The 20957-nt window shown below is 39.8% G+C and overlaps 1 protein-coding gene across 5 annotated transcripts in view; it reads left to right on the forward strand.

Moving 5' to 3' along the window:
- Positions 1–20957, forward strand: part of mapkap1 (MAPK associated protein 1) — a 274264-nt gene that overhangs the window by 171504 nt on the left and 81803 nt on the right. Inside the window, exon 8 of one of the 5 annotated variants that reach the window (XM_059993887.1) lies at positions 10575–11545. The exons of the other annotated variants lie outside the window; for them this stretch is intronic. Within the exon in view, the coding sequence (XP_059849870.1) occupies positions 10575–10816 (242 nt within the window). The 3' untranslated portion in view covers positions 10817–11545. Of the gene's footprint in view, positions 1–10574; positions 11546–20957 lie in introns of those variants that run through there. 5 annotated transcript variants of the gene reach the window in all.

Below are 20957 nucleotides of genomic sequence, written 5' to 3' on the forward strand. Positions count from 1 at the left end.
CTGTTAAGCAGGGGAGTGGATTGATCATGCTTTGGGCTTGTGATGCAGCCAATGGCATGGGGAACACTTCACTGGTAGAGGGAAGAATGAATTCAATTAAATACCAGCAAATTCTGGAAGCAAACATCACACCGTCTGTAAAAAAGCTGAAGATGAAAAGAGGATGGTTTCTACAACAAGATAATGAACCTAAACACACCTCAAAACCCACAATGGACTACCTCAAGAGGCACAAGCTGAAGGTTTTGCCATGGCCCTCGCAGTCCCCTGACCTAAACATCATCAGAAATCTGTGGATAGACTGCAAAAGAGCAGTGCATACAAGACCGCCCAAGAATCTCACAGAACTAGAAGGCTTTTGCGAGGAAGAATGGGCGAAAATCCCCCAAACAAGAATTGAAAGACTCTTAGCTGGATACAGAAAGCATTGACAAGCTGTGATACTTGTGAAAAGCTACTAAGTACTGACCGTGCAGGGTTCCCAAACTTTTGCTTGGGACCCTTTTCCTTTTTTGAAACTGTAAAAGATGGAAATAAAGAAGTAATCTTGCTTAAAATATTAAAGAAATGTGTCATCTTTAACTTTATGCCTTTTGGAAATCAGGTCATCTTTTACTTGCTTAGTTATTCACAGTAACAGAAATTCTGACCGGGGTGCCCAAACTTTTGTATGCCACTATGTGTGTGTGTGTGTATATACACACACACACACACACACACACACACATATTTATTTTAAAATCAGCTCTGCTTAGGTTATTTCTAAATAGTGCTGAATTTGATTTACTACCTGTGATCCCAGTCTGGCCCGAGCTGGTCTGGTAGTAGAAGGCCTAATGACTAGTAGCCCGCATCCTCATCAACTGCTGACATCCCAAGAGCAAGTAGGCCAACGCCAGCTATTGTGACAAGTGCCCAATAGAAAACAAATGTACGTTATACTCAACGGTTTTTAAAATCTTTCTGTTATTTAAGACGAGTAAAATTGAAGTGAAAAAGCTCTTAAGTACACAAATTTTGACTTCAGGCCAGAACTTGCTGTCTGTGACAACCCACTTGATCAGAACAAACCTCAGAGATTCCGCATCTGCTGAAAATACACAGCAACACACGCATAAAATACAGAGCAACAGATAAAATGCTGGAGGAACTCAGCAGGTCAGGCAGCATCTATGGAGAGGAATAAAGAGCCAATGTTTTGGACTGAGACCCTTGATCCTGATCCTGATGAGGGGTCTGGGCTTGAAATGTTGGCTCTTGTCAGAACAAACTTGCCTTTATCCAATCTATCAGTGTCACATTATGCTTAAAGGATCCCCAATTTTAAATAGAACCCATCGTGCCATTGTGATAGGGAGAGGGACTGTGTGGGCAATTGGGGGGGGGGGGCACTATGGCAGCACAAAGTGTACTAACAAAGCTGCTGATAAACATTGAGAGCCAGCTAAGCCAAAATTCAGTTTAGCAAACTGTCAAATGTGACAAAGTCTTTCAATGTTTAACATACCATAACAAACAAAACTTTTCAGCTGCTTGCATTGCTTCCACTATTGAATAAGATGATAGTTGTTGAAACTTGGCTTAGCACTATAGAATTGCATTAGCCCCTGTTGCCTGATTATCCCATATATTTTAAATCAAACTGTTATAAGTAAATTAAAAAAAAATTAACAACCAATATCATTTAAGTAAACTTGATTAATGGAAAAATTGACCAGTATACTTGTCCCTTCAATTTTTTTCACCTCTATGAAAATGGGCTTACTTCCCTTGTCTGATGCAGGTTCAGCAGACATACTCTGATGCATCTAAATGATGAAACATGAGTTGATTTGTATTGAACAGTGGGGAAAACACCAAACAAGGGCAGCCAGAATGGTTGGGGATTTAAAACATTGGCTTTATTTGTCACTTGTGCATCAAAACATACACTGAAATGTTTTTTTGCGTCATCGACCGACAGTGCTGGAGGCAACCCATGAATATCGCCACACTTCTGGTGCCAACACAGCATACCTACGACTCTCCTAACCGTACATCTTTGGAATGTAGGTAGCAGCTGGAGGACCCAGAGGAAACCCAGGCAGTCATGGGAAGAATGTACCAACTCCTTATGAACAGCAGCGGAATTGAACCCCAATTGTTGGCACTGTCATAGTGTTCTGCTTACTGCTATGCTACTGTGCCAGCCTTAAGAGGGAATTGAAGCAATAAAAATTGCTCACAACGTCTTAATACAACAATGCTGCATATTGCAAAGGTGCATTCTGTAAAGGGAAATTCATCTTTGTTGGCATATCTTTTTCTGTTAACAGTCAATTCAATCACAAACTAAGATTATCTGAAATTATTTTAAAACTCCTGTCTTGACTTAACATTGGCGCTTAGTTTTATATAAATTTGAGATATATTTCTGGGCTTTCTTCACCATTTTATATTATGGCTGAAATTAATACCTTGTGAGTATACCCTAGCTTGAAAGGTAAGGACAAAGAAAGCATCTGTAACTCGCATTGCTTTATGAAGCAGCTTTACAAACAACAACAGCTTTACTAGGGAAAGCAGTAGGGGGTTAATGCAAGTACTGTATCATTGTAGGTTACATGTCTTGTGTCAGAACTTTGGGGAAGAAGTTCAAATAAAAAGTGAACAATGCTGCCTAGTTCTGAGGATCTCTTCTCTGCAGCACAAGATGAATGTGCAAAGGAAGCTGTTACAGCAGATATTTAATTAGAAGCAGTCATGTTGGATAAATCCGAAGTGTGTTGTCTCAGTAGACATGTTTGGGTTTTTGGTTGAAAGCTTTCCTGGCAGTCACAGGTGGAAAATGGCTTACTGGCAAAACAGAAGTGCTGATCCCAACTGTGGAATGGAAGGGTGAAGTTCATGTTGAAGAATGAGGGGGGATCTCATTGAAACTTATCGAATATTGAAAAGCCTCCATAGAGTGGATGTGGAGAGGATGTTTTCTATAGTGGGGGAAGCACAGCTTTAGAATACAGGGACATTAATTTAGAACAGAGATGAGCAGGAATTTCTTTGGCCAGAGGACGGTGTATCTGGAATTCATTGCCACAGATGGCTGTGGAGGCCAAGTAATTGTGGAGTTATTTAAAGTGGAGATTGATAGGTTCCTGATTAGTAAGGGAATCATGGGTTACAGGGAGAAGGCAGGAGAATGGAGTTGAGTGGGATAATAAATCAGCCACGATGGAATGGTGAAGGAGTATCAAAGAGCCAGATGGCCTAATTCTACTCCTGTGTCTTATGGAAAGCAACTTGTGCAGAGATCTGCTGGGGATTCAGAAATGAATAAATATCAAAAAAATGTTCAAAATACCAAAGCTTTGTTCATATACAGGAAAGTTAACTACACATTGTTTAACATGCTTCAGATTCAGTGGATTCCAGTTAATTGTGCCATTAGTTTATCATGGCAGCTACTTGTTTTTCTTAAAATAGCTGCAATTTCATTTGTTTATTTGGGACAATCCTGCTTAATTAGAACAGGAGACAGTTGCCGGACAGCTTCCAACTCGTGTCAGTCGCGTGCAGTTGTGTAGCCATTAGACACTACACCGTGCTTAGTGTAAATGGTTTTGAAATAGTGTCAGCTGCATGCGTTTGTGTTCAACAAACAGTAATTTTTGTCGTTGATATAGCTGGCGAGAAATAAGCAGCAAGACAATTCAGATCCATTTAGCACACTACAGTTTCAAGCATTCAGACTTAGAGTTGCCAGAAACGACCAGGAGTGAAAATGAAATGGTTTCACTACTTCAAGTTAGGAACTATGAAGAATCTGAAGGTATCAACAATCATCTTGAATGTTACAATGAAAATGAAAATTTGTTTCTTTTGTGTATTTGGGACATTATGCCACTTAATTGGGACAGGAGACTACTGTTGCCAATAATTTTCTAACTAGTGTTAGTTATGTGCACTTGTGCAGTCATTAGAAAACACACCATGCAGGATGTCCCAAGTTATCACCCATTTTTAATTACACTTGCCATTCCCAGTCCGACATGTTAGTCCTTGGCTTCCTCTAATGCCGGGATGAGGCCACACTCAGGTTGGAGGAGCAACACCTCGTATTCCATCTGGGTAGCTTCTAACATGATGGCATGAATGTCGATTCCTCAAACTTCCAGTAATGCCCACCCCAGCATTCCTGTTTTCCTCTCTCTCCTCATCTTCTTACCTGCCCATCACCTCCCTTCAGTGCTGCTTCCTCTTCCCTTTCTTCCATGTCCATGTGTCCTTTCCTATCAAATCCCTGCTTCTCCAGCCCTGTACCTCAGAGTCAGAATCAGGTTTATTATCACCGGCATGTGACATGAAATTTGTTAACTTATTAGCAGCAGTTCAATGCAATACATAACCTAGCAGAGAAAAAATAATAAGTAAGTAAATCAATTATGATATACGTATATTGAATAGATTGAAAATTGCGCAAAAACAGTAATAATATATATTAATAAAGTGAGGTAGTGTTCACGGGTTCATTGTCTATTTGGGAATCGGATGGCAGAGAAGAAGAAGCTGTTCCTGAGTGTGTGCCTTCAGGCTTCTGTACCTTCTACCTGATGGCAACAGTGAGAAAAGTGCATGCCCAGGGTGCTGGAGTCCTTTATGACGGACGTTGCCTTTCTGAGACACTGCTCCCTGAAGATGTCCTGGGTACTTTGTAAGCTCGTATTCAAAATGGAGCTGACCAAACTTACAACCCTTTGCAACTGCTTTCGGTCCTGTGCAGTAGCCCCTCCAGATCAGACGGTGGTGCAACCTGTCAGAATGCTCTCCATGGTACAACTGTAGAACTTTTTGAGTATATTTGTTGACCGACCAAATCTCTTCAAATTCCTAATAAAGTATAACCGCTGTCTTGCTTTCTTTATAACTACATCGATATATTGGGACCATATTAGATTCTCAAGAGATCTTGACACCCAGGAACTTGAAGCTGCTCATTCTCTCCACTTCTGATCCCTCTATGAGGATTGGTATGTGTTCCTTTGTCTTACCCTTCCTGAAGTCCACAATCATCTCTTTTGTCTTATCTTTTACAATCATCGATTTCCAAGCTCTTTACTTCACCACTCCTCCCTCGGTTTCACCTATCACCTTGTATTTCTTCATCCCCTCCCCCCACCTTCTCACTCTCACTTTTCATCTTTATGTTTCTCCAGTCCTGATGAAGGGTCTCAGCTTGAAGCATCGATTGTTTACTCTTTTCTATAGATGCTGCCTAGCCTGCTGAGTTCCTCTAGCATTTTGTGCTCCATGCTTAGAGTGAGCAGTTTTTAAGTAGCATCAGTTGCATTTGCTTGTGTTATGTTATTCATTTGGGATGACCAACGTGAAATTAAAAAGCAGTGATTTTTGCCAGTACATACAGGAAGGCAATGATGGCACTGATTTTGTTCTTTTACAGTCAGTCATAGCAGTCAATCAAAAGAACATATCAGTATACACTGTATGAATTCCTCCATTGATAACAATTAGAAATTAATACAGTTTTATACTGTATTACTATTGGTAGTTTTCTAATTTGTTCTGTATTTCACTTAAATAATTTGTTACTTAGTTAAGCAGGAGTTTGTCTTTTTTTAATATACCCTTTTAACTATTTTCATGGAACTTCAGCTCATTTGGGCAGTCGCTTAATTGGGCCCAAATGTACTGGTCCCGATGTGTTCCAGTTAACTGGAATACACTGTATTGGAAGAATAGAGCTTCTTGTGATATGCCATTTAGTGGTTGTCAAATAGCCCAACAAATTGCAAATATATAATTATCAATATAAAACTTGCATTAATGTCCATTATTTGCTCCTTGAACCTAGTGTAATCAAAAGGGTGATCAGTCAATTCCTTCCAAGTTTTCGCAAGTGATGGCTAGCTGCAAAATATGTGGCTAACAAGCTAATGTTCCCTGACTAAAGTTCCCCTCTGCATAACAAGTTTCCTAATTGGTCAGGGTATCGAAGGATATAGTGAGAAGGCAGGTGTATTGGGTTGAGTGGGATCTGGGATCAGCCATGATGGAAAGGCAGAGCAGACGATGGGCTGAATGGCCTAATTCTTTTCCTACGTCTGATGGTCTAAATGTAAAAATGATTATGGCTGCCTGTTGTGGGAAATATTTTATCAATATACATGGAAGAACTGGGATAATCCCAAGTAAGATGGGCACATTTTTGGAGTTTTACTATTTATATGTTAATTAGTCAAATAGTCTTAAGAGTAAAAATGAAAGATTAGTTTTGTTGTATATTCATCAAAACGTACAGTGAAATGCATCGTTTGAGTCAACAACCAAAGCAGGCTAAAGGCAGCCCACAAGTATCGCCATGCTTCTGGTGCCAATGTTGCATGCTAACCTGTACCCAAGGAAACCCATGCAGTCACAAGAGAACGTACAATTTCCTTACAGGTGGTGGTGGGAATTGTACCCTGATTACTGGTGCTGTAATAGCATTTCGCTGGCCACCATGCCACCCCCTTTGATGTTGGTTTGTTAACGTGACTTTCTGTGCCCTCAAATCACTGAGAAACATCAGTGAATCACAAATAAGATTGCAATCAGTTTGTATGCACCAGAGAGAAAATCTGTTTGTCTGATTCCGTCTGTGTCCATCCATACATTATTTCATATATTTCATCAGTTCCCAGCATTCACAAAAAAGTTATTATATTGATTTATTGTTTTCCTTTTTGTGTTGTATTTCTTTTGGTTTCTCTAAGGTCAGATGGTAGAGATGTGGTCCAGCAATAAATGGTGGAAGGTGAAGTGTGGGAGTGAAAAGTAGTTAAAGCCTTGTTTGAAAATGCATCATGTCACTTCAAGGCTGCCCTTAAATAAGGAAGAGCAATGATTGGGAATCTTCTCAGGATCAGTGTGCTGGTGTGAAAGGAAGATAAACCATGACTGAATAAGTCCTTGTTTGGTTCAACAGGTGAAATTGACCAATCTTTCCTCAGTTGATCTTTCCTGTGTCTTTCTTTAAGCTTGAGTCATGGGCAGGGTCTGCAAATGGGTTTGGGGTAGATGCTAACGGATGGAGAAATACAAAAGATTCTGCAGATGATGGAAAACCAGAGTAATGTACACACAATGCTGAAAGATCTCAGCAAGTCAGGCAGCATCTATAGAAATTAATAAGCAGTTGATTTTTCAGATCAACATCCATAATCTGAACCAATGAATGGTCTCGGCCTGAAACATTGATTCTTTCCTCCTTTCCAAAGTTGCTGACTGGCTAACCTGAGTTCCTCCAGCATTTTGTGTGTATTACTTGGAAATGGAAAAGCTTTTGAGAATGACTGAAGATGAAGTAGATGATTGCAGGGAAGGCTGAATTGACCCCCAAGACTTCTGGGCACCATGCACCCAAATGCTAATATGCCAGGTTTTGCAAGAGATCCGAGATACTATCACTCTCAATGTACCCCTCTGTTTTGTGGAATAAGATATAACCACAGTGAAAGATTTAGTGATAAACATAATAGACATTTTATCCAACAGGAAAGCAGGTCATCATGAAGGATATGAATGCAAAGGCCCTCGGCTGAGGGGAAATGAACCTCATGGCTTGGTGCAGGGAAGGGGCTGAGTAGTTTGACAGAAAATAACTGACTTGTCTTCCCTCCCCCCACCATAGCTCCATTGTCAAGCACTAGGTTAATTCTGAAAGCAAGTGAAATGTGAGGGAAATCAAAGAGGCTGAGCAGCAGAGAGTGACAGAGAAATTCTTGCTGAGGAGTCACAAACTCATCTATGCTATTTATTGGTATGGATTTTTTGATTGGTGGCAAAGCAACACACACCATAAGAATTCAGACATTAGGCCAATTGAATCTGCTGTGCCATTCCTTCATGACTGATTTATTATCCCTTTCAACCCCATTCCCCTGCCCTTTCCCCATAACCCTGACTAATCAAAACCTATAACCTCTGCTTTAAATATACCCAGTGACTTGGCCTCTATGGCTCTCTGTGACAGTGATTCCACAGGTTCACCACCCTCTGGTTAAAGAAATTCCTCCTCATCTCTGTTCTAAAGAGACATCAAACCTGCTAAGACTAGGGTAGTTTTTTGGTGTGGACTTCCATTAATCCAGCAGGGTTATCTTCAGTGGAACAGCAATGACTCAATGACGTCATCATACAACCAGTTATGTGGAAGTGAAATAAGCAGGATGGGAGAAGTCTCATTGTGTATTTGAAATGATTTTGGAGTTTGTTCATGAGCTTGGATGGAAGCTGAAATGTTACACTTTTTAAAAACAAATCATTCTGCATTTTGTTTTGTTCGAAGGAAATGCAACCCACATTTTCAAATTGAATATTGTAGACCAAGTGTTTGAAAATGAATAATTATGCCGTAGTGTGGTGTACTAATTTGCTTATCTTCCAAAAAAAACAATCAAAGCAATTTCACAATGAGGTGAGTTTGATTTCGTAAACTGAGTGTTTCCCTTCATTACGTAGGGAAGGCTGCAAGCTGTGTGCCCTGTAGAGGAACACCGAATAGCTGACAGCAATGTAGGGATTCCTGCAATAAGCCATGCATGTTTGGAAATCCTGAGTTTATTGTCAGCAGCATGGCATGGTGACAGCAAACACTGACAGTTTCACCAACTGCAGAGTTCAGCCATTAGAAATTTTCTGCTAGCCTTATAACTTCAAATAATAGCAAGGAAAATTGATACCAAGTTATGTGCTTCAGCTGGTGACACTGATTTATTCCGGGCAGAATTTGAGCTGGCACTGTCCCAGTTTAGCAACGGCCTTCTGCAATATAAATGGGATAGTGACTTCAGTGATGTAAGTGATCCAGTACTCAGGGGTGAATGTCTTCAAGCTTTTTTTGGCAGGTTTCAATGATATTTCTTTCATTCTGAGAGTGAGGTTTCCTATAGGTTAACATCGCTGAAGAAAAAAATGGAGATAAGCTTTGCTCAGTGACTAAAATTCACTGCAGCATGTTTCTTTCTCCTCAAGATGGAGTGGCAAAGCCCTTATTCCTGTTGCATTTTTCCTGGCACAATGTGGTCTTCAGCTTACTCTTTTGTATCAGTGCATTTTCAGGTTAAGCTGCTCTTGCTAAGATGCAATTTTCCATCTTTGGAAAAACAATTGCCTTTTCTGTAACTTTTTAAATTCAGTAAAAATTCAGTAAAATATTTCAGTGTTTTGTACTGAAAAGTGCACCAATTGTAATGAAGAGTTAGGAAAGATGATCAGGCAGGCTTTGAAGAATTTATACATGTGTAAAAATGACAAACAAGAGTAAGCCACCCTCGTCCTGGAAACCTGTCCAGCCATTTATTGAGATCATCAGCAAATTTCTGTCTGGGATCCATTTTCCTGCACTATCCCCATATCCCTTGATTCCCTGACTGTTCAGAAATATATTCATGTACTTTCAATGGATTTAGTGACTCAGCATTCTCAGCCCCCAAAAAGTTCACCACCCTCAACTCAAGTTCTAGTCAGAAGAAACTTCCACCCTGCATCCCTTTGATGGGCCCTCTAGTAATTGTGTAAAGATAAAAGATTAGCATTATTTGTCACGTGTACATTGAAACACAATCGTCTGTGTCAAATCAGACACAGATTGTGCGAGGCAACCCGCAGGTGTCACCATGCTTCCGCTGTTGACGTAACATGCATAACTTACTAACCCTAACCAGAAGTCTTTGGAATGTGGGAGGAAAACAGGGCACCCAGAGAACGTACAGATTCCTGATGGGCAGTGGCGGGAACTGAACCCCAATCGGTGATCATTGGTTGTGTAAGTTGCAATGAGGAAAAACTCTTTTTCTTCTAAACACTAGAGAATACAGTTCAACTTACACAAAATACTGGAGGAACAGCAAGTCAGGCAAGATCTATGAAGGGAATAAAGAGTCTACATTTCGGGCCAAGGCCCTACATCAGGACACAGGTCTGGCCTACTCATTCTCTCCTCATACAATAAACCTACAATGCCAAGAGCAATTCATTGCACTCCTTCCATGTACAATGCATTAAAATATCTTCTGCTCCTTTGCTCTAATCCACTCATTGTATGGACCAATAGAGTATTTGCCTTTCTAATTGTTAGCTGCACCTGGATGTTAACTTTTAGTCACTTGAATACTTGGAATTAAGTGGCAAATCAAAGGTAGTTCAGTCAAAAATTATATTCTGCACAAGCTGATGAAGTTGGTGTTGGGGTCGATCTATTGCATCAGTATGCAGTCTTGCTGAATGGTTCGATTTGACTTTCTGAACTCAATTCATCGGGTAAGAGTACACACTGAAGTGTTTTATAGATTCTCAAGGAAGTCATGATGAAAATTGAGGTATTGTTGACCCAATGTGCATTGGAGAGCTAAAATGTCATTGTGGATCAAGTGTTTTGGTCAGAATGAAGATTTTCCTTCATTGCTTGGGTTTTTGTGTCAAAGATCCCCAGCAAATTTTAAACTGGACCTGTTCATCTATCTGATTTTTTAAAAAAAAATAAATATATAAATACATACATCCCCTCCAAGAAAATCATTGAAAAATGTTCTTTTTAGCTCCATGGCCAAAGATGGATCCCCCAAGTCTTTTAAGAAATAAAGGAAAGCACAATCCGAAGATGTGCTGGGCACAGCCCACAAGTGTCACCATGCTTCCAGCACCAGAACAGTATTCCCTCAACTTACTGACCCTACACTGTACATCTTTGGAAAGTGAGAGAAAACTGGAGTTCCCAGAGGAAATCCACATGGTCATGGAGAGAACATCCAAACTCCTTACAGACAGCAGCAGGAATTGAACACCAATCAGTGATCATGGTATTGTAAAGCATTACTCCAGCTGTTATGCTAGCATGCATAATGTTGCCACCCTGTATAATTTTGAACTTTGAGAGATAATAAACTGACCCTTGTTGATGGCATCTCCCGTTACTCATCCTGTCTGATTTATCTCTACGCTAAAGTTGTGGTAAGGCAAAGAAGGAAAATAATAGAAGCACACAAGTTATAGCCAGGAGTAAGCCACTCAATTCCTTGAATCTGCTGATCGATAAAGATAATTGCTAATCTACTGTAACATCAACTTTTACATTCCTTTTGGCCCCCAGCAATCTTCCAGTCTTTATCAAGAACCAGTGCACTTCTGCTTAAAAAAAAACTAACAACACAGCTTTGACTGATCTGCTAATGGCTTTTTCCAAACATTTGGCACTGAGTTGAATGTTCTGCCCTTTTTGTGCAGTTCTCTTATTGGATTCTTGCCCAGGTTTAGATATATTTGCATTGAACTTTTATGACTGGATTAAATGGCATCTTGTATTCTAATAAGTGTGCTAAGAGTTTATTTTAAATGTCAGACAGTCCATGGATTTATGAAGAATTGTAACATTATGAATACAGACAGACTTGAACGGACGCCAGCTTTTTTCGGAGACATGATCTTCATTTTCCATAGTTATGAGCAGACTAATCATCAACTGTCGTCACTCCCAACATGAATGATTGTTTTATATCATCAGTTGTAACTCCAAACATCTGCTTTCAATAAACATAAAGGATTCTATCCCTCTCTATGTCATTAATTTGGAAAAGTATGTTCTTAAGTGTTGGAAGAATTCTTCAATTTGAAGAGTATTGCTTTAAAGGTATTCAGTAAACATAAACAATGTTCACTTTAATCCTCTTCTCCTTCAATAGTACATCATAGACTATCATCTAACACTTCATTTGCAGCACTCTAACAACTTGGTTAGATTGGTGATGAAATCTACCAGTATCGTTGGAAGTATTTAGCATGTTGGTACTTGGTGTTATAGCTTAAAGTCATTCAAAGATTCAAAGTGCATTTATTATTGAAGCTTGAATGCAGTATTCAACCCTAACAGAGGTAACCTCTGATTAATTGCAAGTAGAAGAAAAAGTGTGGAAAACAAAACTCCAATAAAGAGAATAAAAAGTTAGTTACAAGGGTAGATTTGGACTTGTCCAATAGCCTGTAAATCTTCAGTGTCCAAGGTGCTGGTTGCTTGCAAGCAGAAAGTTATATTGCTGAAATGAAATCTTACCCTTGGATGGAGACTGCACCTTCACAAGGAAAAGGGCAAAAAAAAAAATTGAGGGAAAACTTTAATTTTGTGGCAATATTTGGATTTACTTACATTGGGTCATTCCTGATATTGTAGAGCCATTGTCATCTGTCAGTGCTTAGACTAGAGTCATTGCAATCCAATTGTGTAGATGTGCTGGTTCATAACCGTTGGGCTATTTGCCATTTGTTGTGCCTGGAGATGGAGTGAATAAATAGGCCTTATTTGTGTTAAATTACATCCCCATGAGCACTCCACCAATACATGTAACTGGAAGGTCAAGTTTTCATCACAAAATGAAAGATAACACTGCTACATTAATTTCTAAGTGAAGTTAGTATTGACTTTACTCTATATTTATCCTTTAAATTAGAACCAAGGAACTACAAGGCTGTTAAATACTGGAGGCAAACAAAGCCAGCTGCAGGGTTGTAAGTAACTTACAAGAATATGCCATTTTATTTTTCAGTAAGTTTCAATAGGTGCATTTAATGTCAGAGAAATGTATACAATATGCACCCCAAAATTCTTTTTCTTCACAGACATCCATGAAAACAGGAGTGCCCCAAAGAATAAATGTTAGAAACCCCAACCACCTCCCAACTCCCCTTCCCATACACAAGCAGCAGCAAGGCAGTGACCCCCCCCCCACCCCCACCAGCAAAAAAGCATCAGCACCCACCACCGAGCATTCAAGCGTACAGCAAAGCATCAATAAAGACACAGACTTGCAGTTCCCAAAAACTACTCATTCACCCAATAATTCGACATACCACAGGCTCGCTCTCTCTCCCTTCCTAATAAGGGAGCGAGAGGGGTGACATAACAAACAACTTGCTGATTTACGATGTTAAAAGTCCATTGCATCGCTTTTTTTTCTAGTTCTGCGGCCAGCGAGTCGGCACCAAAAAGGTGCAGCTCTCCGGACCCACTGCTCCCGATGTTCCGTGTTCCCCCGCAACACTTCAGTCAGGGGCATCGGCTTAGAATCAGCATGTCCCCAGAAGCACAAAATTCCAGAACCCTGAAGGCACACAGGCCGCATTCTTAGGATATCAAAAAGTGGCTGGTCGTGAGGCCCTGAGAGTGGGTCCTTTTCCTGCTCAGAACCATAGTCAGAGTGTAACTTCTGATCAGGGTCTTCAAAAGACCCCCCCCCCCCATGCCCTGAAAAGGAAAAAGAGAGATATCACAGATAGAAATAAAGCTGTTTCGGAAGATGCATGCAAAGGAGTATCCATTTTGTGCCATCTTAACTTTACCCTGCCTTTTGATGTTTGTATGTACATATTTTCTATGGGAGATGACCAGAGTTGTATGGATATGTATGTGGAATTAGTCATTATTTTGTTTTATTGGTATGGTATCATTTAGAAAATAAGAGTTTATCAAATTACTAATCTGCACAGTCAAAATTGCCTTGTTTTGCTGTTAAGGGAAGAAATTGGTGAGACATTATGATTTAATTTGAGATATTGATATCTTCATTGATATTTAAATAGTAAGTAGTAAACAATGGCTCAACAGTACAGGATTTTATCCTTTCAAGCACGCTTTCTTGTTGTATTGTTGTGTCTCAGCCACCTACCATCTTATGACACGGGAGGACACCAATTGGGCCCATGAAAGCTTCTATTGGACTAATCCTATCAGTGGGACTTAGCATATCTGCCAGCATGTACAGAAGGGAAGGATAGTTAACATTTTAGGTCAAGACTATTCATCTTTCCACTGAGTTCCTTCAGTAGTTTGTATCTCAGTTCACGGTTCCAGTATCTGCAGTTGCTTGCATCTGCAATCCTGTCGGTATTCACTTTTGCATGTCCAGCAACTTCCCTATCTTTTGCCACGCAACTGAATGAAAGAGCAACTTGCAATTTAGCCATGCATATCTTCGTGATGTTGGAGGAAAAGAGAAAATCCAACAAAATCCAACAAAAATCTACCCTGAGTATATGCATAATCCACATAGACGGCACATAGCATGAAACCTGGCTGTGTGATGCTTCAAGATGGTAGCAGTGATTACTGCACCACCAGTTGGACCCCCACTGGACATTGGCTTTATTCTGATTTACATCAATTACTCTAATTTATGTTGATTGTCTCTACAGCTTTTCCTCAAGTCTTATCGTTCTTCCGAAGTGATGCACTGTCTCACCTCAGCCTTTCCTTCCACATTGTTGCTTGTCTTGCCGTCAACTGTTGGACTTCGTACTAATAGCTTTAATGTTTTTTCTCATGGGAATGGAGGGATGCCATTTGGACCAGGAGTTTGACTTTTGTGTAGATGTGCTAAATTTTGTCTGGCTTCAAGTTTTCCCATTTTGTCTTCTGCATTTCGTTGTACCTTGGAAGGACCTTCTGCACTTGGTACAATTTCGTAAGTTGCCAGTGAGTGTATCAAGATCTTCAATTGAATAATCGAAAAAAATTGTTAAGATTAGAAGGTTGATTGTTGGAGAATGGGGGGAGAGATTTTTTTAAATTGTGCAATTAAGGATTAGATTTTTGTAGAGGATTTTGCATTTTGGAAAGGAAGGCTGTATCAGTGGTTTTGAGTGCGTTGGCAAAAAGGGTTGTGTGAAGGTTGTTGCAGAGAAGAGTGTGGGTAGTATTTCATGAGTTAAAACAGATAATAAATCCTTCCAGAACAACTAGTTTGTGCATCAGCTGTTGTCTGTCTTCCCCTCCCACCCCAGCTCCACTGAGCCTTTTGCTTCAGGCCATCTTGGTGTCCCCGAACATTTTTGTAACAAAGATGACATTCCAAACACTAGTAGTGTTTCATGAGTAATTTTTAATCTTGGCTAATTGCCTCTCTTTTCTGACCTTTTTCACTCTCACACACGTTAACTGAAGACATTTATGCACATTTAAGTTACTGAATTGATGTAGATCCAAATGTGTTTGCCAGAAAGACCAATTCACGGCTACATATGGAAGCAAAAGCTGGCTCAAGGGCTGGTTAAATACAAACATAATATACACTGTGTACGGAGGCTTTTCTCTTTATTGAGTCACACTTCATTTGAGAAATAAATTGTCAGCAACTCCTCTTTCTGATTTGTTGGGGGATTAGTGCAAAGGGCATTTTAACCTCTTTACTCTGCAGCTTTAGTAAGGCTGTTGGAGCCACATCTTTCTCCACAACTTCCCTAATAGCATTTTGGATACAATATTTTGACCGCATCTGTTTTACTTTGCTGTCAGATTTTTTTTCCTGGTCTTTTTTAAACTCTGATCAACAAATAAAAGCTGCATCTAGCTAATGGTTCACTGGAAAGGCTAAAAGGTAGGTTATAGGATTCAGAAGGTTCCCTAATGTGCAATTGTGTGTAAGCCTAGATGGATGCCCCTTTAAAAAAAGAGCTCTTGTGCATGCTATACAACTGCTTGGCAATCTGCTTATCAATCTGAACAAAAAAAAAGCCTGTGGTTACAAATATCTTCATTTTGATCATTTTATTTTAACATATCATTACAAGAAGCTCTTTGTTTTTATATACACAAGATAGTCTCAAACTTGGATACGGTTAGAACAGTGATATATGACAGTTACCTGAAATAGATTGGAAAGCAGCAACAGACTATCATGAGTGTATTTGATTTGGCAGTGAAAACCAATTCTTTTTCCATGGATATTAACACAGCAAGTAGAAGCATTTACAGCATGAAATGTATCTTTCCCAAGGCAATATAATGTATGTTAAAAATATTCATTATATTAGATTTACTGAGAGTTAGGTTTTCAGCCCAGATCACTTCAGCTGTCAGTAGACTGTTAGGTGGAATTGGTTTAAAGTGGAGTTGTTTTACTGCACTGGAGCAGGTGTCAGAAACCCCTGACACAACTGGAAATCCTGTCACTCTGAATTTTGTTTCCATCACATTGAGCTGAATTCAGAAAGAGCAGCAGGAAGAAAGTGGGGTACCGGAAGCATGAAAGTAAGTTCAGGTTTTCCTTTAGATTAAAAAGTGTGATGTATTTTTGATCAACTCACTGCAGTGCATTTCTTGGAGTCAGATGAAATAGTTTATTCTCCTTTTTCTTTGTGCCTACGCCTTGCAAAAACACACCTTACTGTTTTAATACCCTTTGAGGCAAGTTTTATACTTTGACTTAGAACATGAAATGCTCCAGGCCTTTACAGGCCCTTCAGCCATGATTTTGTACCAACTCTTTAACCTACTCTAAGATAAATCTAACCCTTCCTTCCTATGTAACCCTCCTTTTTCTATTGACTTTAAATTCTCCTAATGTATCTGCCTGTACCAGCACTCCTGGGCCGGGTGCTCCATGCACTCTGTGTTTTAAAAAAAAAGTGCAAAAAAAAACCCAACTTGCCTCTAACACCCCCCCCCCCCTTCCCCACTTATACTGTACTACAATCACCTTCAAATTATAAATGTGAGGAAGTCTGCAGATGCTGGAAATCCAAAGCAACACTCACATAATGATGGAGGAACTCAGCAGGTCAGGCAGCATCTGTGGAAATCAATAAGTAGTTGACATTTCAAGCTGAGACCCTTCTTCTGGATTGGAAAGGAAGTGGGGAAGACACCAGAATAAAAACGTGGGGTGAGGGAAAAGAAGCGAGCTGGAATGTCACAATCAAGAGAAATCTGCAGATGCTGGAAATCCAAGCAACACACACAAAATATTGGAGGATCTCAGCAGGCCAGGCAGCATCTGTGGAAAAGAGCCCTGCCGAAGGGTTTTGGCCCGAAACGTTGACTGCTTTTTTTCCATGGATGCTGCCTGCCCTGCTGAGTTCCTCCAGCATTTTGTGTGTGTAGATGAAAGGTGATGGATGAAGTCAGGTAGTGGGAAAGGACAAGGACTGGTGAAGACAGAATGTGTTAGGAGAGGAAAGTGGACCATACAGGTAGATGAGAAGAGGTGAAAAGTTGGAGCGGGGAATAGAGGAAGAGGAGGGGGTTTACCGGAAGGAGAAATTTATATTTATGTCATAATATTGGAGGCTACCCTGCTGGAATATAAAATTATGCCCCTGGTATTAATCATTTTCGCTCTGGGAGGAAGTCTCTGCATATCCACTTGATCTATGCCTCTTATCTTGTACACCTCCACCAAGTCAGCTCTCATCTCCTCCGCTCCCTCCCAAGAGAGATCTGAATCGCCTTAGCTGTTGCTTCACTTTCCTTTGTTCTAACAAGAGTGAAATATTTACAGACAATTCTCTTCATAATTTTGGAGCTAAAAGCTTCATGTCATGAATTACTAAGCTGTTACTCGATCCAAATGCATTAAATATTCTGTATGTTGTTTTATTTGTGGCTATAATTCCCAGTCAGATCAGCTTCCAGCTTAGAATTGAAGCCTGTTTTTTTTCACTAATCCAGACCATTGAGGTTTTAAATGTTGTGAATTGGTTTTAATTTTCAGTGTTCTACAAGTACTTCTTTGAGGTGAATTAGTGTTCATTTTACTGGATGATGGGCTGGTTAGTGTATGATCAGCTGTTTCCAGTATTAGTATACTACAGAACCCAAACAAAATCATACAGCTACTTTAAAGCTGATAGTCCTGATGAAGAGACCCAGCCCGAAACATCCAGCTATTTATTCCCTTCCATCAATGCTCCCTGATCTGCTGTGTGTTGCTCATGATTTCCAGCATCAAGAGATGTTGAGACCCTGTTTAAGAAAAAGGAGGTACGTAGCAGGTAAAGACAGGTAGGAACAAATGAGGTACCTGAGTACAAGAAATGCAAGAGAAATCAGAAGGGCTAGAAGAAGGCATGAAGTTGTTCTAGCAGACAAGTGAAGGAGAATCCTAATCCTTCTCCTGATTATGTTAAGAGCAAAAGGATAGCAAGGGACAAGATTGGTCTTCCAGAAGATCAAAGGAGTAAACTATACATGGAGCTGAAAAAGATGGGGGAGATCTTTGCATCCGTATTAACTCAAGAGACAGTGTCTAAAGAAGTGAGGCAAAGCAGCAAAGAGGTCATGGACCCTACACAGATTACAGAGGAGGAGATGGTTGCTGTCTTGAGGCAAATTAGGGTGAGTAAATCCCCAGAGCCTGTCAAGGTGATCCAGTGGACCCTGTGGGAGGCTGGTGCAGAAATTGCAGGGGCCCTAGCAGAGGTATTTAAAACATCCTTAGTCATGGGTGAGGTGCCAGAGGATTGGAGGATAGCTAATGTTGTTCCGTTGTTTGAAAAAGCCAGGAAATTATGGACTGGTGAACCTGACATCAGCAGTGGGAAAGTTATTGGAAGGCATTCTAAAGGACTGATATATATATATATATATATATATTATTTGGACACACAAGGACAGTCAGCGTGGCTTTGGCTTTGTATAAGGTAGGTCGTGTCTAACCAATCTTAAATAATTTTTCAAGGAAGTTACCAGGAAAGTTGATGAAGGTTAGGCTGTAAATATTGTTTACAAGGCCTTTGACAGGGTCCTGCATGGGAGGTTGGTCAAGAAGGTTTGGCTGCTTGACATTTAAGATGAGATAGTAAATTGATTTAGATATTGGCTTCACAGGAGAAGCCACAGAATGATAACAGATGGTTGCCTCTCTGACTGGAGGCCTGTGACTAATGGTGTGCTGTAGGGATCAGTGCAGTGTCCATTGTTGTTTATCATCTACACCAATGATCTGGATAATAATGTGGTAAATTGGATCAACAAATTTGTCGATGACACCAAGATTAGGAGTGTAGTGGACAGTGAAGAAGACGATCTGAGCTTGCAGCGGTATCTGGATCAGCTGGAAAAAGGGGCTGATAAATGACAGATGAAATTTAATGCAGACAAGTGTGAGGTGTTGCACTTTGCGAGGGCCAGCCAATGATGTGATAAGTGTCATGATCCATAACTCCTTGAAAGTGTCATCATAGGTAAATAAGGTCATAAAGTCTCATTGTCTTTCACAAATTAATGTATTGAATACAGGAGTTGGGATGTTGTATTGAAATTGTACAAGACTAGGTGAGGCCTAATTTGGAGTATTGTGTCCAGTTTTAGTTACTTGCCTACAAAAAAGATGCAAGTAAAATTGAAAGAGTGCAGAAACAATTTACAAGGATGTTGCCAAGAATTGAGGACCTAAGTTTCTGGGAAAGGTTGAAAAAGTTAGGACTTTATTCCCTGGAGCATAGAAGATTGAGGTGAAATTTGATAAAGATATACAAAATTGAGGGGTATAAATAAGGTAAATGTAAGGAGTCTTTTTCGACTGAGGTGGGTGAAACTACAACTTGGGCTGATGGGTTAAGTGTGAAAGGTGAAATGTTTAACTTTCAGGGTGGTGAGAGTGTGGAATGAGTTGCCAGAAGTGGTGGATGTGGGTTTGATTTCAACATTTGAGAAATTTGGATGGGTACGTGTATGGGAGGGGTGTGGTCCTGGTGCAGGTTGATGGGACCAGTCAGGTTAATGATTCAGCATTGACTGGATGGCCAAAGACCTGCTTCTGTATTGTAGTGTTCTATGACTGTGACTCAGACTCTGTCTGTAGAATCTCTTATGTTTATGATTAGCTGCTTTAATTCCATAATTTGCATCTGTTATTTGGTCGTCTTATAAGTTTAGTGTGCAAAATCCAAGAACCAATTTGGTGCAAATCAAACATTAACTGAGCTTAACTTGAATGTGATAACTTTTCATAAACAATAGGAATGTATTATTTTGGATGTTGATCTCACATAATTGTCAATGAGGTGAACCCCATCATCCAGACTCTGGCTGCTTTTGGATACAGCACAAAATTGGCACACGCTCTTTATTTCCTAAGTGAGACTTTCAAGCATCTTTGAACCTTTTCTTTGCCACCTCACCATTGTCACTGAAATACTTCACGATAAGTGGCAATCCACAATACATTTTTGTGGTTCATTGTGTTTATCAACCATACTAAAGGTATGAAGAGAAATATTATTTTAACCAAGGCATTCTGATTATTTAGTTAATATTAAGAGTCATGATTCATGAATAATGAACCAAAAAACAGTTGCTTTTCCCAAGCAGTATGGCTGAACAACACTACACCTACTAACCCACTTCTCTACACCCTGTCACTTATGTCAGAGGTACAGACACACCTTCGCCTAGTGTCACTTTATGGACACACAATCAATCTGTGTATTTATGCTATCTTACGTATTAATAATTATTGTGTTTTTATTTACTGTTGTGTTATCTGTTTTTGTGCTGCTTTCGATCCAGCGTAACAATTATTTTGTTCTCCTTTTCCCTTGCACTAGAAATGATGACATTAAAACAATCTTGAATTTTAAATCTTTGTGCCTTGCTCTCTGCCCTGAAGGGCGCCGTAAGCAATTTTATTTACCTTATTTCAGCAAACATCTTTTCATCATCATTCGCTGCTGTGGATTTAATGATCTGAACTACTAATTGTTAACCACATTCAAAAGAAGACCATGGTTGATTGGAATGGTCCGAACAAGGAAGTGAGTGATAGCGTACCTAGTTAAATGTGAAGTGGCCAAAACCTGCAACTTAGTTGATCTCTAGTGATCTGCTCAGTTTAGTTACGATTTTTATCCATTAGCTTGTGACTGGATGATGGTGATTTGGTTGCATCCAACTGTCTGGAGAAAATTGGATCTTTGATAAGCACCCTGTTATCAGAGGGGGCTCGTTTCTCATTTGCATTTAGATGAGTATTGATTATTTATTTACTCAACTGGAGTGGGATTCTTTTCCAATTTTAACTGAATTGTCTGTGTTGTCAGTTGAAAGAGAGATAAAGCTCCTGACACCACCGTAAGATAAGAACACTTTGTAGTGAAGATAAAAGTTCGAAGGGACCTTTTTCTGTTGTTGACTGAAAGTGAAAGTTTAAAAATTA

The sequence above is a fragment of the Hypanus sabinus genome, chromosome 18, assembly GCF_030144855.1.
Source record: "Hypanus sabinus isolate sHypSab1 chromosome 18, sHypSab1.hap1, whole genome shotgun sequence".
Classification (NCBI taxonomy): domain Eukaryota; kingdom Metazoa; phylum Chordata; class Chondrichthyes; order Myliobatiformes; family Dasyatidae; genus Hypanus; species Hypanus sabinus.